This window comes from Drosophila yakuba, chromosome X, assembly GCF_016746365.2.
Source record: "Drosophila yakuba strain Tai18E2 chromosome X, Prin_Dyak_Tai18E2_2.1, whole genome shotgun sequence".
NCBI classification, from domain to species: Eukaryota; Metazoa; Arthropoda; class Insecta; order Diptera; family Drosophilidae; genus Drosophila; species Drosophila yakuba.
Genome location: NC_052526.2, coordinates 50,477 through 77,647, shown reverse-complemented (window position 1 = coordinate 77,647; position 27,171 = coordinate 50,477). Strand labels below are relative to the sequence as shown.

The following is a 27,171-nucleotide window of genomic DNA, read 5'->3' as shown; positions in this document are numbered from 1 at the left end:
GATTCTTTGCGGTTTTAGTTTACATACCCCACAGACAGGATGAGAACCCGTACACGAATCTGCTTGACTACGCCTTGAGTATTCGGTAAACTTGGAATTGTGTGCGGTGCATCTCTTATCTCTTTGTGGGTCTCCTCCGACAATTTTCTTGTGCTTTGAGACGAAACTTGCTGCGATCTGCGATAAATGACAGAAAAAGAAAAAACACTTTGAATCAGTCTGAAGCATGAAGATTGAGGTGGTATTCAAGCCATCCCTTCTATTTCCTGTCCTCCAATCAGAGCACAAGTGTTTATGAACTGTTAGAGTTAACTAACTAAATCGGAGCACTAACACTTAAATATGATGATGAATTGGATAGATATTTTATTAATTTACTGACTCAACGAAGGTTAAAGAACCCATCTTCTACCTGTGCTCCTGTTTTCTTTCTTTCAACGATTACGACGTAATCAAGAATGTTCTCTGGGATCTCGGATATACACATGGTTTTAGTTCTATGCAATTTGTCTACATTTGCAATAGCAAAGTCTTCACATGACCCATTTTCATTTCATCCTTCCGATTTTCCGGGATTTCGATTTCCCTTTTTCGAGTATCCACCAACTAAATATGGAAAAAACACCTATTGGTGCCGACAGCTCTTAAATGGAATTGACACACCCAAAGGGAGAACAACGACTAGATCCTCGTACTGTATTGTTTGGATGTAGATACTTTTACAGACGCAGTGTATACAAGCCGTTTTTAAGATGCAAAAAAAAATTAAAACAGAAACGGGAAGCTCCAAATAAGGATAGACTTTTAAATCCCCAAGCAAACCTTTTCTTTAATAACTAGTACACCGTTTACAGAACAATGTTTTTGCCGCAGGCTAACAATTTACAGAAATTAACGAAAAACAAGTGAGAACGCTATAGTAGTTTTTGGAGGTTTGTGGGCGTTAGAGTGGGCGTGGCAAAAAGTTTTTTGGCAAATCGATAGAAATTTAGAAGACCAATACAAATATGAAAAAATATTAAAACATTTTTCAAAAGTGTGGGCTTCGCAGCTTTGGGCGGTTTGTGGGCGTTAGAGTGGGCGTGGCAACATGAATCGGCAAACTCGCGCTGCGTCTATGCGTGCGGGGTGCGAGGTTTGTGTCCTTTTTCGTCATAACTTGGCCAAAAATGGCCGCACAGCTAACATAAAGACTGTTTTGTGCTGCTTTTTGGTATACAGATAGAAATTGGGAAAAAAAATGTACGTCTCTAAAGTCTGCTTGCTGATTAGGAATGTAAATACTTTACCAGGTCTGATACACTTCTCTCTACCTTTCACGTCTTCTAACGAATCTAGTATACCCTTTTATTCTTCAAGCAACGGATATATTTGATTGCCTCTTGGGTGCCACATATAGTGAACGTCGGAATTTAAGTAAATATGCGTATCAGGGCATACAGACTGCCGTCTAACCAACCTCATGATCTCGTAAGTATCCACAATTCACTGAGGAAAAATATGGTGACACAGTTAAAACCGTAAGAAAAAAAATTCCAGTCCAAAAATGTAAATATTGACGAAGAGTCAGGTGGATTTTAGGACATTTTATCAAATACATATGTACATAGCTTACAACGGCATGAGAAACACGCAAATTATCTGATGGATAACTTTTTGTTGTGTGTCGCATTTATACATTTCTCGATCTTATTATGCGCGCTTGTATTATAACGGTCCGCAATTACCATTCACCGCTACCAACGCGAGCAACTCGAGCAGCGCCCGCTGCTAATGTGGATCGTTCGCGGATAGTCCGATGTCGTAGTACCCCGTTCCGGGTAATTCCCTTGGCCCCGCTAAGCCCCTTCCTTTACCACTAACCCACTCGGAACCTCGGGCCGTTTGCCAACAAGTAATTAGTCATTTCCATGGAGCACCTCCCGCACCATTGCTGCAAAGTCTCTCTGCTAACTTGGCATAGTGTCGTTGTTCTCGTTTTAATATTATGTGTATCATTATTATCTCGTTGCCTGGCTTTGTTTAAGTTAAAGCCCCCGTTCTTTACACGCCTCCAGAAATGTTCACTGAGAAAATGATTATGGTTTAAAATGATTTAATAAAAAAATCTCGAATGCCGTAGAATTGAGACTAATGATTCATTTTTTTTATTTTTTTTTCTTTCCGTATAAAAGTCCAATTAACACACATACAGTTTTAAACACCACGAGATCTTTACTCAAAGCGAATTTTCAAAAAATCTCCTTTTTTCTATCTGTTGTATTAGTAAAACCCGGCAGGGCAGCAGCTTCAAAAACCGCAACAGTTGTGGGTCTCAATTGGCTCAATTGCAGTCTTCAAGCGTGACGGAAATGGAACACAAAACTACTCGGGACAAAATGAGACAAAGGTGGAAATGGGGGTGGAGCTGGGAATTTCAGGTTGGAGACCCCAGCAAAAGAAGTGCTGTTGTAGCGGATTTAGAGGCGCTGCGACAAGTTTTTGACACTAGCCGTTGCACATTTTCTGCCTGTAATAAAATAATTTATCATACTTTTTTTAAGTATTGATTAAGGTTTAATGAATTCTTCGGTTACTAAAGGTTTGAAATATAAAGATGAATTTTATGTCTAAATGTTCTTCGCAATCATTTAAGGTACTGGCCCAAGGCTTTTTAATAGGGCTTATTGGTTAAACATCAAATTATGGGGGTTCAACATTGGCAGCTTGCATGTCTGGTTGGGAAAAATTGTGGACTTTGTTTTCTTCTTAAATATCTTAGAAATATAGGTTTATCCGTTCACATATTTCCAGAAAAATAAGCAGAGCCTATGAAAGCTGTGATCATGGAAACGTTCCCACGCCCACTCTAACACCTACAAACCGCACATACTTTTATGTTTTAATTTATTTGCAGAATAATATTTGCCTTGCCTATTTCTATTGAGGTTTTTTTTATAATTTGTTCATTTCTATTGATATGTCAAAAACATTCTGCCACGGCCACTCAAACGCCCACAAATATTTCTGGCTGATATATTATGGCTCTATTTTACACAACTTAACTTTCAGCAAGTTTCTGGTCCTTAAAAATAGCCTTGAACTCCGCGCCCATTTCGCTTATGACAGTTCCAGTTAAGATACTCATCAAAATCAGAAGGCTTTTTAAATTATACGTCTGTCTAGATAAAATTTGATTGATTCTGATTGACTCAGGCAGCAACCTCTTCACATACGTTCTGCTAAGCAGATGGGCAGAAAACTTGGCCACCATTAAAGCTAATCAATTTCAACTGCTTGCCGTCCATCAAAATTTGTAACAAGCCCCGCGGGGCGTTTGCACAGTAGATGAAGATCAGGAATAACTTTGCTTGTGATTTTATTTGTCGATTGGTTGGCTGACGCTAGCCAGAAGATAAACAACAGAAAAAATAGCAGAAGAAGCTCAACTGAGGCAGTATGATCTTGTTTGACATGGCCTGATGCCCGACATGATTAACATGTTTCAGTCTTGCTAGCTCGCGAACACGGGTTAGCTGGAAGTCAAGTGGGGCCGACAACTTGGCGTGACGAAATCAGTCATATAAAAGAAGGATCAGAAAGGCCCTAGCTCGGATCCTTGGCTTAGCTTACATAGGAAATTGTTTGGCAAAGGTGGATGCCATTAAAAATCATTTTTAAAATTTCCATTAAAAAAAAAAACAAATTCCAAATCTAAAAACAACCAACAAAAATTACACACATTCCCCCTTCTTCAAAATTGAAAGTCAACGAAAATGTCAATTCGGATGGTTCCCCGGACTCATGCTTTGCACTCCGCTCGAGAAACGTCGGCGAGCACCTTTGAGGAACCTTCTTTGAGTGTGGTTTGACCAGCACGAATATTCAATTAGGGCAAATTACAAACTTTAGCACAGGAAAGTGATTCGCAGGGAATACAGAATGAATGCCAGCGGCAATTTCCACGCTTAACGAGGAACCCCATGATTGCGACCGGGTTTAGTTGTCAAAAGGTTGAAATTAGCCTTGACCTCTCTTTTCTGATGGGTAATGACCGATGGGGATTGTAGATGCCCGGTAACAGTAATATGTCCAGTACCTCAGAGATAAATAAGAAAGAACTGTATAGTCAAAGTCGTCAAATATCAGATACTTGTTACTCAGCTTGTGGGAAGAATAAAATACTCTTTTTCGAGTGGAGCAACCAAAACGCAATCAACGTCCGTCCAAAACCGTCTAAAACATCATTTTTAAATATATTAAGATATATCTTATATATATATATAAGATTGTCCCGCTATGGGCACAACCAAGCAAAATAGAATCGGGGAAGTCTTCCCAATTAATGGGAAAAGAAATGGGAATGCGATATGGATTTTGATGAAACGCAGCCACTATCCAACGCGTTCCGCATTTAGTTTTTTACAAATGAAAGTTACCTTGACGAACGACCTATATAGCTACAATACCAAAAAGGGTCAAAGAAAAAATGAAGACACGGAGGCATTGGACTGCTTGTTTTTCTTCAATATTAAATTATTCTCCTCATCTCTTGCTTTCTTTGGTCTGTGTTCTGAAGTGAATTATGTCTTTATGGGCATAGTGGAAGCCACAGCAAAACGAAAAAAAAAACTTTAAAAAACGTAACTTAACTAGACCGAATCCAAAAGCTAAACCCCGTATAAACGCATTCACCAAGATTAGAAATGGAGCAATCGGAAATCAATATCAGAAATGTCTACGCTGTATAACCCAGATTTGGGAATCTGGCAATGAAAAATTACACATAAATTTGCCCCTGTGTAAAACCATCGATTTTAGTTTTGAACAATATAATTTTACATGAAATTCAAATTAAATTATTGAACATTTAGAAAATGTATTAGTACAAATTCATAAAGCCCGAGAGACCGAAAATCTACGATAGGTAAGTAAATGATGTGCCTCGGGTTCCATTACCGGGTTGAAAAAAAATACTGGAACTTATTACATTATCCTCATATTATAAGCTAATATTGAAAATAAAAAACCTGAACTCAATTTCTATTGAAAGGACCTGGATCGTGGGATGTCCAAAAATATTCGCCATCAGATTTCAGAAGGAACCCATTTATACCCATTTCTTGTAAAGTAGATTTACCCATTTACTAGATACCCATTTCACTAGATTTGTTGAAAAGTATAAAACATGTAGAATAAATAAAGTTAAATAAATATCGTAAAGCAAATTTTTTGTAACTTAAGAACAAATTTACATTTTCAATGTATTTTTTTTAGGTATTAGTATGAAATGTAACTATTTCATTTTCTGGGATTTTTGGAAACGGACAAATGAATCTCCAATAATGTGTTAAACCCTTCTGGTAAGCCCTTTGGTTTAGTTTCTACGCTTTTGGGTCATCAGCTGGCAAAATACCATCGTCATTAAGATCGGAGATTATAGACTGTGCTCCAGTCCGCTCGCAAATTATGATATTTTTGTTGTATCGAGTGTTCCCCACTGAAATGGGCAAAAGCTTAAATTCGCTTAATGATAATTACTACACCTGCACCTTCCTCTACTCAATCTTTAGGTGGCCTGTACCAGACAGTTTTCTGTTAATGTCTTCTGGTGTACCGTTAGAAGTCGTTAAGCGGTTAAATCTTAATAAAAACAATAATTTTGGCAAAGCACTACGAATTTGTCTATCTGCCATCTACGAAACTGCCTTTACATTCGGTACATTAACATTTTTAAATGTACTAAAGCTCGCGTTTTTTAACAGTTTAAGGCGGTTTGATTGCGTAGGGTAGGCATGGCTAAGTTCCGAATCAAACTTGCATAGTGTAGGCATTACTACAATTTGCTTGACTAATCCAAATATAATTAAATATTTTGACCTACTTAAAGTTCGTATAAATCTGTTTTGAACTTACGATGTTATGAATGTTAATCAAATGCGTACCCGATATTATACAAATTTTTTCACACAGAGCCCCATAAATATGCTTATTTTTTCTTCCCCACGCTGCCCAAAAGTGAGCAACTCCAAATACCGGCACGTTTCTTAATGGGCTCCTACTATTAGATTGCTGACGTACCGCATTTCAAAATACTTTGTAATTTTAGCGACAGCTGTAATAACTTCAGTATTTTAAAGGTATTACCTTAAAAAAATATGCGAATGATGTAGGATTCTAAGATAATATTGTCGATTACCTTACACCACTAAGTTTTAATACGGCCTTTAACAAAGAAAAACCCAATTATTTGTCCTGGTATTGCAAAGGAAAATACGTAACTTGTTTCGGCTATAAATTTTGTATTCGGTTCGTTTTTCTTCTTCGGCTAGCTGCTTTGTTCCACCACTTGGTCAGCATAACCATGGCGTTTCTGGAAAATTGCATCACAAATACGGAGCGGCGTATGCCAAGCGACACTCGCTGGCACACTCACTCAATGGTGGCGACTATCACCCTGTTGGTTGTCGGTTGAAATAATACCGCGTTATCGGCTCATGTTAATTCATAGATTAACCAGTTTAGGGCCGCTTGCTCTTAGCACAAAGATAAAAAACAAGAACAATATGTCGATTTGGTTAGGACTATTTTAAACATAATTTGGGACCATATATTTAACGCAAAGCAGTGGCAAAGAAATCACTTATCATTTACAAGGCCATTTACAAGGTACATTTTCTCATATAACGATAATGCACTTTAATGCAATATTGACTATCCCATTTGCACGCCAACCGAATGTGTTTCAAGAAGCGTGCATCACAGTTTATCCAATGGATATAGATTTTAATATTGCGACAGTTTTATACCAGGTGCTTGCCGTAGTGCAGCCACTATTATTTTGGTAATTGTTTATGCCATGCATATGAAAGCGAGTTCTGCCAGTTATCCGATCCGGTTACCCCACTCTTGACCAGGCTTTACTGCAGTCCAATCCAAAATACAAGCCCAGATCACCTCTCCTTTGCGGCACTAACACAAACTTTCAGCTTTGCTGTATAAAATTGATCATCAAAAGCATTCGTTTGGTTTCATATAGACAGTTGCTTTTGGAGTTGGCCGTTTGCAATTGCAGTTGTTAGGTTTTTGCGAGTGCATATAATATGACTACTTCTTGTTTGCTTCATGCCGCTATTTCACACACTTCGACTGTACGATTTAGAGACTGTGGAAGTCTCTACTCCAATGGTTTAAACATTATGTAGCCACGAATCCGAGTCCGAATCCAAGACCGAGCTCCAGCTACCAGAGTTCCCACTCATGGAAGCCAACGTTGGCGGCGCTTGATCAGTTGCGGTTTTTACTTTCATCGGTTCGGTTGTCGTCGTAGTCTAGCCCAACAAATCAGAAGAGACCTGCCTCCCAAGAAAACATACTTTTAGGTTTGCTTTTTCTTTGCATAGGCTTGGTTTTGCTTGAATTGGCCTGTCTGACTTGGCACAAATGTTTGTCCATCCAATTGCCACTTGGATTGTTTTTTTTTTTTTTTGTTCGGTTGGTGCTCGCACTGAAGAGAAGAGTGTGTTGATATTTATAAATATTGAGGGACTGACCTACCTTCTATTGGAGAGGTCATCGCCCCACACGATATATGTACATATGAGTTTTATATCGCTCAAATAAATAAAAATGTGTTTATACTCTGTATGATTAAGAACTATCAAAAATTGCAAAGATATATAATTTATGTGGAATTATAAAAGCTAAAGAGTTTAGATTGAGCATGCAAATTCTAGTGACGTCTACGCTGTACAAAATTGATTCAGAATGTCCCTCTAACGGCCAGAAACTGTCGAAACCTGAGACGCCCACAATGAAAAATAAAAAAGGAATTTTTTTTAATTTATTATTTGATTTCCCAATTTATATCGGTTTGCCAAAAACATTTTTTTTCACTTTGTTGAGTAAAACCCGAATTGCATAATCTGGTGGAAAGTAAGCAGGCAGTGGCTGTGATCATTGTCACACCATCTTGGCGAATTGATACGCGGAAGTTATATAAACAATGGTACCAATAACCTCCCGCGGCATCGAAGCTTTTCCAGTTGGCCACAACCACGACTGGTTGTGGGCACAACACGTTTAACAAGTTTTTCTCTTTTGGTTTACAGGAAGTTTTGCAGATTTCCTTTAGCCGGTTAGCTGGTCTGCACAAAACAAATTTCAACAAAAATCGAATCATAAATAAGTGAAAACTACATCAACAAAACTTTAAGATTATCCAAGTCCTCAGCCGAGCCCAACGAGTCTTTTCGCGGTCACCGAAATCCTTGGCACCCTTATTACAAATAAGCCATCGTTTCAGTCGATAACCACAATCATGCCAATGAGCGAACTGATCAAAATATAATATTGCGACAATGTCAGCGGAGGAACACGAGGCAGTAATCAACAGTGCGCACAACTGCGTTCCTCGGATAAACCAGCAAAATACCTAAAACCATGAAGGGTAGAAACTAGTCAAATAAAGCTAAAGAGAGTTAACAGCGACCGGCAGTTTAGCACTAGATATTTGAAATTAGTTTAAAGTAGCAAAGTGGAGACTAGTGGGGAAAGCAAAACTGTGCCCCATACTTATTGGCAAATATGTCAAGCCTAAGCATAGCCTTATTGGCTGTTCTACTGGTCAGCGTCAACTGTGTCAGCAAGTGCTCAAATGAGACTAAAAAACTTGAAGCAGTGCCCTTGACAGGACATCAGTTTGTTAACAGGAATGGTAACACCACCATTTTGCATGAAGTGCAGAAAACGGAAACAGAGTTGCCACTATTACTAAACACACACGAGGTCCTGCCGCTTAAGCCGCCGAAAAAGAAGCCTTACTTGCCCCTTGAGAAGATCATACCGACCATTGAGTATGTAAAGCCACCGCAACCACTCAAGGAGTTTGAATTGCATCCGGTTACCTTTGACTTTAATTTGGGTGATTTAGAGGATCTGGAACACGAGGTTATTAAGAAGGGTGATCTCAACAACCAAGAGCAGCGTGTCCTGGCCTTAGACACTAGCTACAATCCCTCCAATCCCGATGAGAACGATACTGTGGATGTAGACATCGCCGAGTTATCCACAGAGCCCGCCACAGGCACTTTGCCGGGAACGACGACGACTCTCTCGTCGATGACCAGCAGCACTTCCAGTACTCACATTTTAAAGATCCTGGGTAGTAAGCCGCCAATGGCACCAAAACTTAGTCGCGATCTGCTTAAGCAAAGTGGAGACGATGAAATGCAACTAAAAACCTTGGGCAGTACTATTAATAGCATTCATCGTTATCTGGGGACAAACGCGAATGGAACAGGAAACGGCAGCGCAGTTGAGAGTCTTTATGGCCAGGCCAACTATTTTCAACTGGTGGCAAATCTCTATGACCACTTCTACTGGCAAATTTCTGAAATCCGAACAAATGTTCGCACAGGCTGCGGGCTCGAGATGCAAGCCTATTTGACGGCACTCCATTCTAGCTATGAGTGGGCCCAAAAGGGTAAGTCACTGCATAAGAGTATCCATTGTTTAATTTCTAATCTGATTCCGATCTGAACCCTTCTAGCTTATGATTCATCTGGGCGCTACCGGGGCCAGCTGCTCTTTGGAAACGATAAGTGGCTGGGTCAGCTTTCATTCTGCTATGAGCTCAATCGCAAAAGTTTAACTGAGGAGCGCCAGCACTTTGATTTGGAGTTCTATGTGGCGGATGTTGCACTTCATTTGCCCAGGCTTAATCGATCGGTTGGTTTTTGATTAAACTTAATATTATTAGTATTTATAAGCCACAAATCCTGTTCCTTCTTTAGATACTTTTGAGTCTGGGAGAGTGTTTGCCCAAATCCTGTTCTGACATTGATGTCAAATCTATCTTGTCCCTTGATCCGTATGCTCGAATGCTGACTGTATTGGGCGCACACAATACCTCAATACAACAACTTCCGCTTCAGATCCTGCATGTTCGCACTGTGCCCGGACTTTATACGCACTGGCGTCAGTTAAAGTTTCAGGTGTTCATGTAGGTTCTCATCTCAGAAAAGCTCTGCAACTTATTCAAATTGTTATCCCACTGTAGCAGCTTTATGCTCACTCTTTTTCTGGTGATTTTGGTTGCTTCCTATTATCAGCTCAAAATCGACGAACGTCGCTTAGTGGTGGCTCCTATTGCAGCCATTAGTGGCAAATGCGATAGAACCTCTGCCAAAAGCCATGGATTTTATGGCAAGTCCTTCGAGCTTTTTCAAATGCAGCCCTTGGGCTGTACAAGTGCTTCCACGGATGTTCCCGGAGTAGATGTCAATGGAAACAGACAAAGGTGTGAGGACTCATCTGACACGGAAAATGGTGTTCAACGAGAATTCGGTGACCCCAACACTTCCACGTCAGTTGGTGAAAAGTCAGAAATGGCCGATTATCAAGTGGAAACTGGGAGCTGTGCTGGAGGCACTGGAACTTATGAGGCGAAGCAATCTGTCGGTGAGCATTAAACCATAAGATTGTTCATATATTTAATACTATTCACCCTCCTCCTAATCCTCTTCACCCTTCACAGCTTTGCACCAACAAATACTATTATGCTTCGCCTTGCAAACCAATGCCAAGGCGATTCTAAACATTAACAAAACCAAGGAGGTAAGTTTAGAGGTAAATTATCTACAAATATCAATTAATCTGCTACTGCTGGCATCCCTTAGCAGACCCACACTGCATGCCTGCATGGATTAAGAGTATTCTCTGTTCTTTGGACCATGATGGTGCACACCTATCTCCAAATGTTTGCAATTGGTGAAAATAAAGTAAGTTCAATTCTATATAAAAAAAATCGCACCGTATTAACCAAGCAAAACACCAGTTTGAAAGGATCATCACAGAGCGCTCTTTTTGGTATCAGGTGATCGGCAATGCCACCTTCTCAGTAGACTCATTCTTCTTTATCAGCGGTCTGCTGGTCACTTTGCTCTACCTCAAGCAGGATCGTAAACATCCGACTGAAACATGCCTTTTTATTAAAAGCAGCTTTTCGGAAACGCTTATGATGCTGCTTTATCGCTACCTACGACTTACACCAGTTTATCTCTTTGTAGTCATCTTTAATGACTTTGCCGTAAGGTAAGCTATATTTATTATAGACCTTCATAATACTTTCCCCTAACATGCATTTATTTTGGCAGACAGGGCCTAGACACTTCGGTATTTCAACCTGCCAAAATCGAACACAACACTTGTCGCATTTATTGGTGGCGCAATATTTTGTATATAAACAACTATTTTCCGCAAACAGAAATGTGCATGATGTGGAGCTGGTATATGGCCAACGAAATGCAGTTTTATGTGATGGCTGCTCTGCTTTTGGCTTTGGCCAGAAAGTGAGTGAAAGCCTTTCTATTTTACTTGCCTTAGAACTTAAAACTTATTGTTTTCAGGTACTTCAAAGCCGTGGCGATTACACTTTTCGTTATTCTACTTAGCTCGTGGAGCATTTCTGGTATAATATCCTTAACACATCAGTACACCCACAAAGTTTCCCTGCCCTTCGAGTCTTTTGACTTCCTGTATGACAAACCATGGCAACGAGTGGGTTCTTATATAGTAGGTGAGTAAACACTTAACAAACAAATGGATGCAAATTTCGCATCTAAAGCGTTACAAAATTCTAACTTAAATGAATATACCTTTTGCAAGAATATAAAAACATTCCAACACTATACATTATAAGTTTAAAATCCGTGAAAGGTATCCCACCGATTGATTTAGAAATAATATTTGAACTACACATTGCATTATATGGGTACATAGTTGAAAATGTGAATTTAATTCTTGACTTACCCTAATCATTCACTTCTTAATTTTATTTACAGGAATGTGCGCTGGATACGTTTTGTACAAGGTGAAGACTCCGCCACTGATTTCTAGGCGTTTAAACCTAAGCCTTTGGGCTTGCAGCCTGTTTGTGCTTCTGATCGTGGTCTTTGGGGTTTGGGAAGGACAATTAGGCACCGCCAGCAGCGCCTTTTACGTGGGCGTAGCCCACACAGCCTTTGGATGCGGGCTAGTGTGGATCGTCTTATCCTGCTGCTGGGGGCTTGCGCCGACCGTTAATGCAATCCTCTCGTATCGCGTTATGTGGCCACTTTCGCGACTCACATACTGTGCCTATCTGATTCATCCCATCATAATGTTCATCTGCTCTTCGCACATGAGCGGAACTGTCCACCTAAGCAATCCTCTCATACTGACCTTGTTTTTAGGCAACGCCGTCGTGTCCTTCGGCTCCGCCTTTGTCATATCCGCATTTTTCGAAGCACCCGTCATCCGGATACTTAAAATCTGTTTTAAAAAGTGATCAATCTTTTCGCAGCCAATTTGTTTAATTATATGTATATTCGAAGTGTAGTGGTTTTTCTTTCCTTTTTTCGTGTCTGCAACGAAGTAATGCACAATCAGATGACAGCTGATGCTTATATATCTATAAGCTTAAATATGTTATATATTTTTATAAATGAAGACGGCTTCCTCAGTGGAAGTTAAGCGTTTTTTAATAAAATATTCCTTAAACCAAAGATAATCAGCATTTAATTTTACTCAATTGTTATACATGGCGTTGAGTTTTTTGTTAAATAAACTTGACCTAGTTCATGACAATATATAGTCTGTGCCTCAACGTCAGCACTATTTCGAACAGTAGCATAAATATATTTCATAAATACAGAGAAAATGTTCAAGGTTTTTCTTTTCACAGCAGTTTTGATCTGTACCATGGTACTCATTTTAAATACATGCAAGGTACAATGGGCCGTATCGAAACGCCGACGTCATATCAATAAGTTAAAGGAAATGCAGTTCGAAGTACAAATAGTTTTGCATGAGGAACAAAAAGCTATTGATTCAGTAGCATGGATGATGCGATCAGAAATGAGCAAGATTGATTACGGTTCTGATGAGTTTGATGAAGAACTGGATAACTTGGAAAGGATTTTCTGGAACGCAAAAAATGAATTGAAAAGGTTGGAGACAAAGCTGCTTGAGTTTAAACAAAATGAAAATAAATGTAAGGCGCATTTATAAATGTTTAAGTAAAAAATGTTCTTAAATTGTTGAATATTTTAAATTTCTCAATTGAATCATTTAAATGAAAGTCTTTGTTGGTCAATTTATTTTATTTTTTTTATAACCAAAGAAAAAGTTATGGTATTGAATCCCAGGTATAAAACGCATTTTACTATGGCGACTATCTAAGACATATCGATGTTGGTGACCGGGGTACTATCGATAATACTATCGTATTTTTGCAGGTCTGTTGCATGGTCTATTTTTTTTTAATTCGATTAAATTATTTATACTCAGTGAAAGTAACTACAGAAAATGCGTCGAATTTTTATAGAGCAGCTCCCTAAGCGTTGTTCTAGCAAGAGCATGTCAAGTCGCCAAAAATCTACTACATGTCATTTAAGCCGAAGGGTCCTTAAGATTCTTAAACTGCTGTATCATCCGTAAACCGTTTGCCTGTCTAGCTAAAAAACGGCTAATGCTACGTGGATTTCATCAATCCATTCATTGCTTCACGAAAGACACGCATGTTTTTTCATCGAGAACAACAAGATGACTAAAGCGAGCCATAGTGAACAACAAGTGACATTAGTGCCCGTCGATGCGCAAATGAGAAGTAGAAGGGAAGATACTTTTTTGTAAAGTGGCCTACAGTGCCGTCGAAAAGCTGCGCAAGTTTTTTTAGTACCTTGGTCCTGTGCCTATGCTGAATTTGCAGCTTTGTAAGCTCAACCAAGAGATAGAAGGCTTTAAAAAGATGGAATTCCATGATATACTATATAAAATTGCCGGCAGTCACTGAGTTTTCGGAGCTCGCCCTCATCCTTCGTCTATTTTCTGGGGATTTTCAGGATTGGACTGGAGAGATAGTGATTTCGAAACGACTATCCTTGGGGAGAAGCAAAAAAAAAAACTAAAAGTTAATAAAGAACCAGTTCAGACATTTAGGTAGCATTCACACCGTCTAAATTGCCAAGGGAAATAATCCTAATAATCCCCGGAATTTAAACATTCTGCTGAAGTAAATTACGTGACTCAAAAATAAATTTTCTGTTGGTTAACGCTTAGATCGTTTTCAAGGCTCAAGATAGTGAAGATAGTCAACGTTTGTCTCGAAAGAAAAAAAAAAAAACGGGCCAAAAAATTCGAGACGTTTGAGACATATTGAAGTATGTATGTATTGGTCATACCTGTTAAGGATTTTTAAATACTATTTCTAATCCGTGTTCTGAGAGCCTTTGTCGAGATGCATTCCTTACGTATTCCCTCGTATTTGTATCGTGACTTCGGCTTTGTTATCTTCATCTTCAAGGCGGAGTCCAAACGCGCCTTTAACGCTTTCAATTGCTACTTGAGTGAAGCGCCAATGAAGACAACCAGGACGAGGAGCCGCTTTGCAAACAGACGGCGATTGAATTGGCCACGAGTCTGGGCAGCCCCTTCGCCGAAACGCAGTAAAAACTTCTTCATCGATGTAGAGGGAAATGTGCAGACAAATCAAGACGATGAGGAAACGCAATAGTCTTCATGCGCAGCTTGAAAATGTATAAAGTACACGATATAATTTTTAATTACTGATATAAATAACTTCTCTAAATTATGATTACATTGCCTGAATAATAATGTCGAAGTTCTATAGCAATATCTAAATAGATTATATTTTATTTAACGTTCTTTTTTTATATAAAACCTAATTAAATAAAAAAAAAATGTTAGGCAGACATATTTTATATCAATCAGCTGGAAAAACTCACTAACAATACTTCTGTAAATTAAAGTATTAATAAGTGGTAGTGTAAATATAAGAATATATATTTTTATATGAGTATATATATATATATATACAATTACATGCGCATATATATATATATAAGCATGTATATTTAGTATATATACATATATATTTGTTTTAAAAGTATACATATACATATACAAGTATCTGCGCATATGTACATATATATACAAATAGTAGAATATATATATATTTATATGTATATGTATACCTATGTTAATTAGGGAAAATATTTTCAATTTTCTGTTTTCCTTTTTTTTTGCAATTGTTGCAGTAAGCAGAAGTCGCATCCAAATGTAAAGAAGACAGCCTACAGATCTAGGCAAGTATGTGTAATACATGGGATTAGTTTTTAGTGAACGGAGACGCAGTGGATGTACAAGTGTTTAACACTCGGTAGTTCCAGGTGTGCGATGTGCGTGGGTGACCCGACATTGAGCTGATATGTTGTCATCCCTGGGCCCTTGAATTGAACTTGGTGTTTCCCTTTTTCTCGTCCTATCATCATATTCGGTTTATAATTGCAGTTTCGGATTCTGGTATATACAGTAGGCAGCAACAGCGTGTTATGGGGTTTAAAGAATTTAAAGGCCTTTTCCGTAGCTTCAAGGGAGTTTGGCGGTTTCTTGTATAATATAGGGGATGTTAGAAAGATTGGGAGGTGGTGTATGCGTAGGCTATCCATCAACTTCGCTCTTATAACTGCTTTTGTTTGTAAAAATAAATATCTATAATTTTGATACATATATATTTCCATATGTAACTGTGTAAACGGCTCACGAAGTCCTAATCCTTCTTGATGCGTGCCTGAAGAAAGCAGTATAGGATTCCTGCCTGAGCCATAACGTCGACAGTGCTGGCTGCCAGTGGATCCTTTTGCTTCACCTGCGTTTGGCCCGGCCTAAGCAAGGTTGGTCCAAACACCATTGCCAGATTGTGCAACGACATCTTGTTGTCTGCCTCCTTTTCGTGGACTCTACAATAAGTCATGTCAAATAAGTATATTTTTGACATCCATGTAGCTAAAAGAAACAAACCTTATTAAATGATCTAATATCGAAGTGATGGAGGCTTTGTTGGCCTGTGGCAACTCCTCAAAAACTTTGAGAAGCTCGTTGATTCGTATGGATTCGTTGTTGTTGCTAAAGGCGCTGAATGTGTCAAAAAATCGTGGATATAGCTGATCCGTGAATAGGGCCTCGGGGAGCTCTCTTAGAAAAGTCTTCAAAATGCCAGTGACCGAATGGATGTCCACCTCGCGTAGCAACTGCTCCGCCTCATAGGCATCTGAAGAATATAAAATAAAACGACAAATTAGTAATAAGACATGGTTACCGATCAGAGCCGTCTATTTACCAGATTCAAAGGCCTTCTTAAGCTTCGCCAAATCAGAAGCGGAACCGCTGACGCGGTAGCAGCCAACCTCCAGCATCCCACGCCGCTCTACTTCCCGAATGCAGGCGCCTATGATGAACGGAATGTCGCGTTTCTCACGTCTGAATAAACCAGAATAAACAATTATTAATTAATAATTAAAATTGCTCACAAAGTTTAATAGCATATCGAATTTATTTTAAAATCAAGATCTTCACTAGGTTCACTTTACGAAAAGTGGTGCTTTTATTTTTAATATATAGAACTATTATTTACTTTAATACTTGACTCATTTTGGCACCAAAGAGGGCTCCTGGCTTAGTGTTGCCGCGGCAGAGCTCGCCTGGAATAAAACGGAAGCTACAGCCGAGCTCTAAGGTATCACTAAGTTTAATTGACTTCGGCTGCGTCGTTTCTGTCAGCCAACTAAGACTCAACTATAGAATGAAAAGGGAATTATTATTGATGTAGCATTTAATCACAAAATAAACTATAAACTCCTACCTTAAGTATGTGCTTGGCTCTAAGAAGTGGCCGCTCCTTGGCCTCATACAGAAGAATGCGCACATTCTGGCTGCCCTCTAATTCTAGCATAAAGCTCTCGTTCCAAAGCGGCGTTTGACTGCGACATATCATCTTGGTGGTGGCCTTGCGGAAATAGTGGCCATATGAGTCCACCTCGACGCAGATGTACAGGTCGTCCGCCTGCTCCAGTCCCTCCAATCCCTGGACACCCATGTACAGGTCTCCAACCAGCAAACTTTCATCGTTGGTGTTACGCATAAGATATGAACCCATTTCAGTTTTCATGCCCTTCTGCATGGCCACAATGAAGGCGGTTACCTCCAATGAATTAATAGTATTTGCCCCAGGCAGGTTGCACTTTTGCTAAATAAACATGTAAGTATGTATTATCTCCTTACTGAGGTAGGTCACAGTAACTAACCTTAAGGGATGAGATTGAGTCGATCCACTGTGTCCTCTCGAAATCCGAGCTAAGAAAGAAGGTTATGGTTTTATTATTTGCCTTGTTTCCCAGGCGGAACACCAAATTGGGCGTTGCCAGCACCAGCTGTGATTCCAGATCCGCCAGCTTGCGGCGATATTTTTCGCCGGACCGGAAGCCCCCATTTCCACTGTTAGCCACCTCAATGGCCAGTTGATCTCGAACGGAACGTAAATTGCGTTTAACTTGCGAAATGTTCGCTGGACTAGATTCCTTAAGCTCGATCGCCGAATCTGCTTCCTCATAAATGGATACGTCCTTTAGCGGAATGAACCACTTCAGCTCATAGTCGATACGATCGCGGCCTAATGCCTTGTACTTGGCACATGCGATGACATCATTAAAAAGAAAGAGATGCCGCAGCTTGCGATGCCCATCGACAAGTTCCACAATAAAAGAATTACGCACCATTCGTCTCAAATTTCGATTTGATTCAATTGGCAGCCGCTGATTGACCACATTGAACTGATTGAGGAACATCTGAATAATCTTTTGTGCCTGCCTTAATGGCTGGTGATCCGGATGTGCATTTGGGGTTTCGCGCAGCAAATCGTTGAAGACCAACGCATTTATTTGCACTCTCGCCACTGGTTTGTGCAATAGATCCTCGAGAGTAAGTGATTGCTCCGTTTGCAAATTGAGCACAATGGTGGAGACGATCTTTTTGAACTGGGGATTATTTGCACTGCACTTCTTCACCGTTTCTATAGCATTTTTGTAGTTGTGCAAAAAGGCACTGTATAAGTCAAACATATCCGCAAGACGACGAAACGGTTCACCGATCAGCACATCACCGCCCTCATGAGACACAATGGTCTTTAAGTCAGATAAGAAGGCGGTATGCAGATCGTACAGCTCATCGATTTTAAAGAAAATTGTGTTCTCCTCCTCCTCCCTGATCACAGGCTGCGAAGTTGTTAGGGTTGCGTGGATGGCCTTCTTGTACTGTATTTGGTAGAAACAGGAATTATTCATATTAGCAATATTACCACCTTATATAAATCACGTTGTAACTCCTTTGTTATACCCTTGCGAGGTTATATAAATTTAAGTAAAAGCTTACGAAGCAGTAAAGGAGAACCATATGAAGTATTTATATTCTTGATCAATTCTTCAACACTGACAGTTTTTGGCGGTTTGTGGGCGTTAGAGTGGGCGTGGGAAAAAGGTTTTTGGCAAATCGATAGAAATTTACAAGACTAATACAAAAATGAAAAAATATCAAAACATTTTTCAAAAGTGTGGGCGTGGCAGTTTTGGGCGGTTTGTGGGCGTGGCAGCACGAATCGACAAACTTGCGCTGTCTCCTTGTCTCTGAGTAACGGGTATCAGATAGTCGAGAAACTCGACTACAGCGTTCTCTCTTGTTTTAGTTGTAAATTAATACAAATCGGACGACTATATTATATTGCTGCCATGTGAATTAATAATATTAGAATAAAATTCATAGTTTTGTTGTTTCTAATTAATTATTGTTCATATTGGGTATACTCTAGTTTGTTTTTAATTATATCATTTTTATATCATGTTTTTGCTTGTCGAAGTTTTTTTTCATTACTAATTTTTTTGGTTAAAAACTTTTCAATTTAATAACAAATAATATCCCGTGATTTTTATATGAAATTAAAATGTCTGGAGAAAATATAAGGAAGCTATAAACTTCCCACAAAACAAAATTTATAAGATCTGCATTACTCACCTGCATCATTTTGTTAAGACATTCCACGTAGATCGTTTCACTCTGAATAATTGAGCTGAGTATGGATCGTATTTTAGCACCGCGTGCATTTCCACAAACCTAGGAAAAAACGAACCACTTGGATAAGATGTGTAGTTGTAAGTGGTTTAAGTACATATAAAACGTGGTAGATGAGGTCAACATTTTCCTAATTCCAATCAAAAGGCGTTTCCACAACTAAATACAAATGATGTTAAATAACTTATTATATAGTGTCGTCGCGCCGATACAGTTAGCCAAAAATGTACAACATTGTCTTTTTGTAAGACTACGAAAACCGTAGGAACACGCCCAAACTGGCATGAATGAGACAGAGAAAGGAATACTGTGATTAATGGACAATACGGGGGAGCAACCAGGAAGAAATGATATATGAAAATCTATCACTAGAATGTGCGCAAAAAATAATTTAGGGCGTGAGTTTAAGCACAAGCGAAGGCAGAACTTAAATGGTAAACATAGACACTATAAACTTTAGAAACAAGCAAAAAAAAATGTACAGATATGTCGAAATGTATGGAAAGATGAATAGACTATACCACATTATAAAGCATCTACTGTTGGTAAATTAAATTCTACGAAGTCAATGTAAGAACCTTTGACTGATAATTATCCGTATCCGGTACTTACAAGTATCGCCGAAACTAAGTTCTGTTGGGGAAAGAAAACAGAAACGAATAATCTTCGTTAGTTCGGTGTTAGTATAAAAAGTCAGCTCTTAGAGTATTGATGGTTATAAATTTCGTTAAGGTAGCGTTTTATGCTAACAGTAAATGTTTGTGGACTTTTATTAAAGTTATAAACTTTTGCTTTTTGATTTCGAACTTTTACATACATTAATGCCTTGGTTAATGAAATACATAATTCATGATTTTTGCCACACCGTTTTAATTTTAATGGAAATAAAATCATAAAAAACGAAAAAAATTTTAATTAATATAAAAAATTTGAGTTTTTTGGTTCTGAAGTTCTCCGTTTTAGAGCACTGAAAAGTTTATTGCAATAAATGGCATATGCATTATAAGCCGAGGTCTCTAATTTATTGGCGCTTGGAATGCCTAAGACTACTTGTTAGCTTTTAGATGCCTTGCATTTAGATGTATTATGATCGAGGGTAGGTGGTTAAGTACAACGACAAAATGACAGAAATAAATAAGTTTGCTTGGGCACTAAGTAACCAGATAACGAACCACAGAGGACTGCAGCAGGGGCGGTCTTCAGTGAACTGACAACGAACCTTGCGAATTGCTCCCGGGGTAGTTTGTGTTGTGGTTTGATCGTCGTGCGAAATCGTGCGCAATATGGGCGGACCCTCGTACTCGCCGTCACTGTCTAGCGAACTGGATCGCGTCTCATTGCTTTGCCTTTAAAATGAATAAGCAAAATGTAAAGATCAATAATTTGAGTGATTAAATTTATCGGAATCTTAAGCTTACTGTAGAAAGTAGTCGATGTTGACGTAGTTTGAGGTCCTGCCTGGAGATTCGGGATCCGCTACATTAGCCAAAGGTAACATGCTGCTGCCAGGCGTCGACAAATCATCGCGACTGGATGAGGATCCGGTGCGTCCGGGCTTAATAAACACGTATTCTCCGTCGCCGTTGTCTAGCGGTACGCTATCATAATACGGCTCATTGTCCGCTGAAGCTCCGCCTGCTGGCACCGACTGCTGGTTTGCAACCGCCTTTGCACTTTCCGAACTAAGCGAAGATACGCTTTCGTAGCTTTTGATCTGCTTGGAAAAAAACTGGCTATCATAAGATTACTTATAAACAGAGAAATCAATTCCGTGGTGTCCCACACAGTAAGTTACCAAATGAGATAGCTTTGGAGAAAATATTTCTTACAGCCTACTTAAAGTCTTTAGACCTGCTAAAAAATCTTAACTTACCACCTCCGATATGCCTTGTGATGTCAGAGACTCCTTGGACCCTACACTACGCTGGTTGGCACCCGATTCTCGCGATTCCGTTCCGTTGTCCGCATCGCTAGCCTGCAGGCAGGTGCGCGATCTCCTTTCCAGGCTGCTAGTGGAGCTGCTGTCCGCCATTGCCAGCTTTCCGGTTTTACTTAAACTACCTGTTGGCGAGGCACCAACTCCAGTTCTTCCAGGAGTCAATGATCGCCCGGGCGTGGAGGCAGTGCGTCCTAGGCTACCACCGCCAGAAGGCGAGGAGTCGTTCCTCCTTGTCTGTTCCAGGCTGTCTGTCTTGCTTACCATCTTGCGACCGAGCTCTTCCATTAATTCCGGATTATTTACGTTCACAAATTTAGAAAGCTCCGGTGTGGTTTTTCGATTTGCCGAGTACTTGGAATCCAAATTATCAGATGACTTTTGACGCAATATATCAGACGGCTTAATGTTCCGCTCCAGCGAATTGCCCATACTGTCGAAGGCGAGATTGCCGCTTGAACTGCTCGGCATCGTGTTGATCAGATATGTTTCCCTTTTGGGTGAAGACGACAGCTGCTGGCTGGGAATGGTAGGGGGCTCAACTCGCCGAATGTTCTTCGGCGGAGGTCTGGGAAAAGAAGAAGAAAGGGACATTAGTAGGAAAACTATGCAATTATAAGATTTCACTTTTAACTTGGCAGGATATTTTTATTTTACTTAGTTCTCTCACCTGGGTGGCATTTTCTTTTTCGCCTCTACGTGGGCAGCGTACGAAGTGAGCGATGGCGAAAGCGGTGGAGCGGTGGCTTCCGAATATCGGGAAAATGTAGATGGTGGCGTAGGTTGTTGCTGCGGTTCACTAGTCCCCGATGACGAGGTAGTTCCATCATCGCCTTCCTTGTCTTTGGCCTCTTTGACCTGAATGACGGTAACGTATTGGGACGTCGATTTGCGCAGCGGCTTGTCGGTATCACCATCGTTTCCTAAACGCCCTCCTGCGACGTTATCCGGTTGGGCTTTAATAGATGCCGCCAATTCCGTGATGCACTGCTGGAGGGCTCCATTGGTGTCCCCACTACTACTTTCCTTGCCTCTGTCTTCCCGCTTTAAATTCAACTCTTCTGTTCGTTTGCCGTCCGCCGTGGTCGTGGTGGAGGGCAGAGGTCCGCTCCCCACTTCCGATCCTAAACCATTCCCACCTATGACGGCATTTGGGTGTGTTGTGTATTTGTTGTCCGGCTTGAGCGACAGGCGATCCTTGTCCTTGGCGCCAGTTGAAGAAGAAGATTCGCGCAAATTTAAACTAGATTTCTGTGTATAAATAAAAGAGAAAGTGACCAAGTCAGTGAATTAGTAACCTTTGAACCAATCATAACCGATTTTAATTAACTTAATTAGGGAGAGTGAACCTTAATTAATTTGCATCGTAGAAAAGATAGATACAGAATGCTAAAAGAAATAAGGTATGCTGTGGTCTGTTTTTAGTATGCGAGAATTGACAGTAGGTTTAGATATATTTATTTCCTCTTAAAGGTGAATATTCCATTATTAGGATTGGACAAGATTTTGGGCAGTTTCCTCTGTCTGGTGGTAATATGGTGGTGAACAAATATATTCCCATAAAATAGCACAAACCCTTTTATAACTACATTATTTTACAATATAAAGTAAAACGAAATATTAGGATTGGTAAAAAAGTATTTAATTGGTAGAAGAAATTATATCCTATCTTGATCAGGATCACTAGCCCAGTTTATGTGGGCTATATCTTGCCACGCCTACTTAACCGCCCAAAATTGTCACGACTAACCTTTTTTTTTAATTTTGTAATTTGTAACTTTTTCTTATTTGTTTTACCAAAATTACAACACACTTTTCAAAAGTGTTGGCGTGTTTACTCTTCATATGGTCGGAAACGCTTTCTTCTGCCTGTTACGTATTTTTTAAGGAATATAGTAAAACCTTTTACTTTACGAGTAACGAGTATAAAAACTACACGGGTGAGCAGCAGAAACAAACGGATAACGGAACAAAAAAAATGAATAAGTGAAGAAAGAAGAGGCCAGACTAGGCGCTAATTGCCAAGAAGTGAAAAATGTCCAAGCAAAAACTTTCTGGTTACCGATGTCGACATCCAAGTGGGTGCTGACTTAAATGAGAGTGAAGAAAGCGTGCCCCAGTGCAACTAAAAGGCCAAAAGGTTGAGAGTTAGAGTTGTAGATAAAAGTGGAAACTCCCTTTTTTGCTGCTATCGCTCAACTCTTTGATTACAAGATTGTATATACACTTATAAATAAATGAGACCTAAAGATATAACATAGGCACGGATTCTATGTGTATACGCGTTGTTTTATAGAATGTTGCGATAAGTATTTTATTGATTTCGACTTGTCATAATACTAATAGAATTGTGTTTTAATTTTATTATGTTGAATATATGTTATTGGCAGTAGAGATGTCGTTCTCAACCAATTACTTTTACGCACCCCTCTGGACCATAATTTAAACTTCTCTTTAAAAGAAGCCATGCTTAAAAATCAGCGCCACTTTGTTGAGCTATTATTCCTTTGGTGTAGCTTAGAAATTGAGTTTACAGATTTAGTGAAATCTGCTGTGTAAAAGGAAATATAGGGGTAAACATTAACGTAGTGACTATGACTGGGCGATAGGATTTCTATCAACTGCAAATACGTAAAAAAACACACACACTTGCGCGAAAATGAAAAACGAAATGCCGAGCTCTAAGAACGTACAAAAATTATTAATAGTTTACGTAATTGGTTCTTATTGTTTGCCCTTGGCTTTTTATTTTGGCTATTCAACAGGCGGCTTTTTGTAACACAAATATAATTGGAACTCTTTCTTTAACTATATTTACAGTTATTTATATATTTTATGTATATTATGAATGACGCGTATCCGTCCGTTCGTCCCGGCACTGATATTCGCCCCAAAACTATACTGACGACAATATCTGTGGCGACGCCAGCACCAACGCTAAAAACCTTAAAAAAAATAAAACACACACACCCGACAATCCCGCGTTCTGTATAAAAAAAACTGCTGGTGTGGGTAGATAAGGGGCCACCATTTGAGATATCGAAACGAGTGCTATAAATGGTAGAACCCATGGACAAAGCACACGTAACCGCAACTTTTCTAACTAAGCAGATCAAATATTGTACTCTAATGTTTAAAAGAGTTATAATTTATACACAGAACAAGTTGGAGTCATTTCTAAACTAATTAAAAATGCGACATTGAAAGTCAATCTAGATTTGACCACATATTTTCTTATAGTATTTCCTACAGTTCGCGTTATCAAAGTTTTACCGTACTTACAAAGGTTGCAGGAAAGGGTCTGATCAGTCTGATAACTTAGATTTAATTACTCAACGATCGAAACCCCTCGAGGTTATAGAACTCACAGTAAAAACAAGAGAGAATACTATAGTCGAGTTCCCTGACTATTAGACCCTAAAAAAATTGGCATAGCGATCGATATTTGAAAGAAAAATACGACAAAAAATGGTAATTTCAACACACTTAAAACCATTATAGGCGTTAGAAGGGGTGTGGCCAAAGTGTTCTGGGTATTCCTATAGAAATTGGCAAAACAAACAATACAACGAACAAAAATCAAAATATTTTTCAAACGTATAAGCGTTAGAGTGGGCTTTTGTAGTTTCTAAGATCTCGGCTTTCATACGAACGGACAGACAGGCGGATGTGGCCAGATCGACACGGCTAGTAATCCCTATGAAGAATATATATATACTTCACCGGCTCGGAAAAGCTTCCTTCTACCAGTTACATACTTTTCAGAAAATGTAGTATACACATTTACTCTACGAGTAGCGGGTATTAAAATAATAATCTTTTGTGGTTGTCTGATAATAATGAGTGATACACCAATAAAAAGTTGCCGCAGAACTAAAATTGCACACCAGACTTTAAATATCTGAATTTCCTTCTTACATTTTGCACGTTTTACAAACATTTTTCTCTAAACATCTAATATTTTCCTACCAAGGAATAACTATTCTTGGTGACTATAATGTTTACTGATTAATTTTATGGTTGCACTAGCTTTTATCTTCATTAAAACGTATTTCGTTTTATTTAATAGTACTTAAATATTTCATTATATAAAATAAGTTTTAGTCCATATATATATACTTACAAATTCCTTGTCTACGTTGGTGTTGTTTTCTTCTGGTAGAGCTCCATTGATGGGGCTGCTGCTGTTAGTGCTGCTAGCACAACTACCGCTCGCAGCCTCAAAGAGAGCCTTTGGATCACCGCCAGAAGCGCGATACCTTTCCACGTCGGACAGCAGACGCTCTAGATACTCCACATAAAGTGTCTCCTGCTCAAGCTCCTTGCTTAGCTCAATGATTCGCACCTTGTGTCGCTCGAGACTAGCCCGAACATCCTGTTCCCAGGCATCGGAAAGAGAGCTTTGTGGAAATCGCTGCATCCACAGACGTTGGAAGTCATCGAAAACGCTCATGGTGGCCCAAGCTTCTTCGGGTGCTTGCTTTTATCTTAACCGTTTTCTTTATTAATTCTAAAGATGATGATGATTATTCAAGATGATGACGCAGAGAGGGTGGGTTTGCCTTTTATGTAACAACAAGCACCAGTTGTGCGTTGTCGCCTTTATCCCCTGCAAAAAATTGTGTGTGATTCGTAAATGTGTCTATTGAAATCTCAAATATCCTTTCAGATAAGCAGCACATACAACCACAGGAGGAGTACCTCTATGAATGTGCCTTTAAGGGGCATTTGTGGAAAACTTCAGTCTGTTGGGAATCCTGGATTCTAGAGCATTTAATATAATTAAGCTATCATGAAAACCGTGTGTGAAGCAACCCATATTGGTTTAAGTATTAAACAAGTATCGAAAATGCATTACAATAAGTTCATTTCTCTGACTTTCTTATGAATATTTAATGTGTTTTATGAACCTTAAATTATTTGCAACCCTCTTTTAAAAAGGAAAGGAGAGTTTGAGTTTGTATTACATATAATATTGGTCGAACCCTACCTATTCTGAACTGCGATTCTTTTTACCCAATATTGAGAATCAAAAATGTGAGATTTAAATTAATATCCGGAAAGGAAGTTAACGCTTCCAAGTTTGGGGAAGAATGAAAACAACGCTGTTAAACAATTTTAACAATTTATTGCACTTGCACTTGCTTCTTTATTTTATTTTTTTGTTGTGCAAATTGGCCAATGCACTTGTAATACTGTTGCTTTTCTGATTCCATGCATTTGTGTGTGTGTTCCGCTCCCTTGCATTTCTTTTTTATTTTTAAGCCAAAATTGTTTTCTCCTGAATATTTATATTGTTTGCAAGTGCAGTCACAATGACTTAGGGAGATTTTCTCGGTTTTTGTTTTTTAATTAAAACTCAAACTAAAGCGTAACACACACACACATAAAATGCACTCACGCACAAAAAAGAGAGGGATCCCTTCGATAATTGTTGTATTTGTTTTGTGGGTAATTCCTAACCTACTCCTCTTACACTTTGTTTCTTTTGTCTTTTCTCTTTCAAGAAACAAAATCAGTGGGCGTTGCAGCCACAAAAAATGCAATTAACACATGTTCCACTTAAAAAAAGTTGTGGTTTAACACACTCAAACTTGTCCAATTTTTTGCTATCCCGTTTTACATAAAATTAAATTTTGCTTAAAACCAATTTGGGTACACATAACTATATTTAATTTACTTTAAGCGAACACACAAATACATTTGCATATGTACAGCATAAGCGCGTTTTTGCATTGGTGTGCGTAAAACTCGGCTTTGCCTTTTCGTTTAGAACTTCTTGTTTTCCCAGTCACCACTTACGTTTCATTTTCGACCACGGTTTTCATTCACCATTCGCACGATTTACTTTCACATTGATTAGACTTTAACAAGTAGACAATACAGAATTATATTCCCAGATTTCCAGCCGAGCGGATTTTACATCAAAATATCGCTTATCGATTGCATGTGGATATTGGAGGTGGACTAGCCACTATCGCTTCTATCGATGTGTGCTATGAAAAATACTAAAACAGCAGCCATATATGAACACCAACACAGAATATTTATAAGCTTTTGTATCTTAATAATCTTGAAAGTAATTGCTTGTACAAATATTAATGAAACCAAGCTGCTTATATACTGAATGACGTTTCCAGAATACTATATATAATTTTTATGTACCCAATTTAAAAAGGAATCTTATTTAATTACAATACAAAGTAAAAGTCTAGCAGACTTTCTATTGAGATATGTTATTGGTAATTTATATAAATTAGTTCTCATACACGGTTTCCCATATTTGGCGTTTTACA

General features: G+C 38.9%; 2 protein-coding genes across 8 annotated transcripts in view; one reads left to right on the top strand and one right to left on the bottom strand.

Annotated features, from left to right (window-relative positions):
* The window catches only part of LOC6526243 (active breakpoint cluster region-related protein), a 52,387-nt gene extending 25,551 nt beyond the window's left edge, over positions 1 to 26,836 (bottom strand). Inside the window, exons 1-16 of one of the 5 annotated variants that reach the window (XM_043206943.1) lie at positions 26,678 to 26,836; positions 24,999 to 25,484; positions 21,546 to 22,126; positions 20,813 to 21,443; positions 20,358 to 20,656; positions 20,159 to 20,285; positions 19,552 to 19,572; positions 18,883 to 18,981; positions 17,124 to 18,128; positions 16,682 to 17,065; positions 16,454 to 16,614; positions 16,160 to 16,299; positions 15,841 to 16,090; positions 15,015 to 15,779; positions 14,202 to 14,546; positions 28 to 177 (exon numbers count right to left, since the gene is read on the bottom strand). In XM_043206943.1, the coding sequence (XP_043062878.1) occupies positions 15,590 to 15,779; positions 15,841 to 16,090; positions 16,160 to 16,299; positions 16,454 to 16,614; positions 16,682 to 17,065; positions 17,124 to 18,128; positions 18,883 to 18,981; positions 19,552 to 19,572; positions 20,159 to 20,285; positions 20,358 to 20,656; positions 20,813 to 21,443; positions 21,546 to 22,126; positions 24,999 to 25,328 (4,218 nt within the window). In that variant the 5' untranslated portion in view covers positions 25,329 to 25,484; positions 26,678 to 26,836 and the 3' untranslated portion in view covers positions 28 to 177; positions 14,202 to 14,546; positions 15,015 to 15,589. Of the gene's footprint in view, positions 1 to 27; positions 178 to 14,201; positions 14,547 to 15,014; positions 15,780 to 15,840; positions 16,091 to 16,159; positions 16,300 to 16,449; positions 16,615 to 16,681; positions 17,066 to 17,123; positions 18,129 to 18,882; positions 18,982 to 19,551; positions 19,573 to 20,158; positions 20,286 to 20,357; positions 20,657 to 20,812; positions 21,444 to 21,545; positions 22,127 to 24,998; positions 25,485 to 26,677 lie in introns of those variants that run through there. The other 4 variants (XM_002099615.4, XM_043206944.1, XM_043206945.1 and 1 more) reach the window with 4 other exon arrangements.
* On the top strand, positions 5,238 to 13,038 carry LOC6523777. 3 transcript variants are annotated; one of them, XM_039372454.2, is made up of 10 exons: positions 5,238 to 7,361; positions 8,091 to 9,463; positions 9,530 to 9,708; positions 9,774 to 9,982; positions 10,040 to 10,440; positions 10,517 to 10,596; positions 10,659 to 10,760; positions 10,817 to 11,073; positions 11,136 to 11,330; positions 11,388 to 11,780. In XM_039372454.2, exons 2-10 carry the CDS (start codon positions 8,566 to 8,568, stop codon positions 11,563 to 11,565), a joined length of 2,499 nt encoding a protein of 832 aa, XP_039228388.1. In that variant the 5' UTR covers positions 5,238 to 7,361; positions 8,091 to 8,565; the 3' UTR covers positions 11,566 to 11,780. The 3 variants fall into 3 exon arrangements, with proteins under 3 accessions (XP_039228388.1, XP_039228382.1, XP_039228390.1); XM_039372456.2 differs by adding an exon at positions 11,823 to 13,038 and having other exon boundaries at positions 5,749 to 9,463; positions 10,662 to 10,760; positions 11,388 to 11,557; XM_039372448.2 differs by having other exon boundaries at positions 5,238 to 9,463.
* Positions 26,837 to 27,171: the final 335 nt, after the last annotated feature.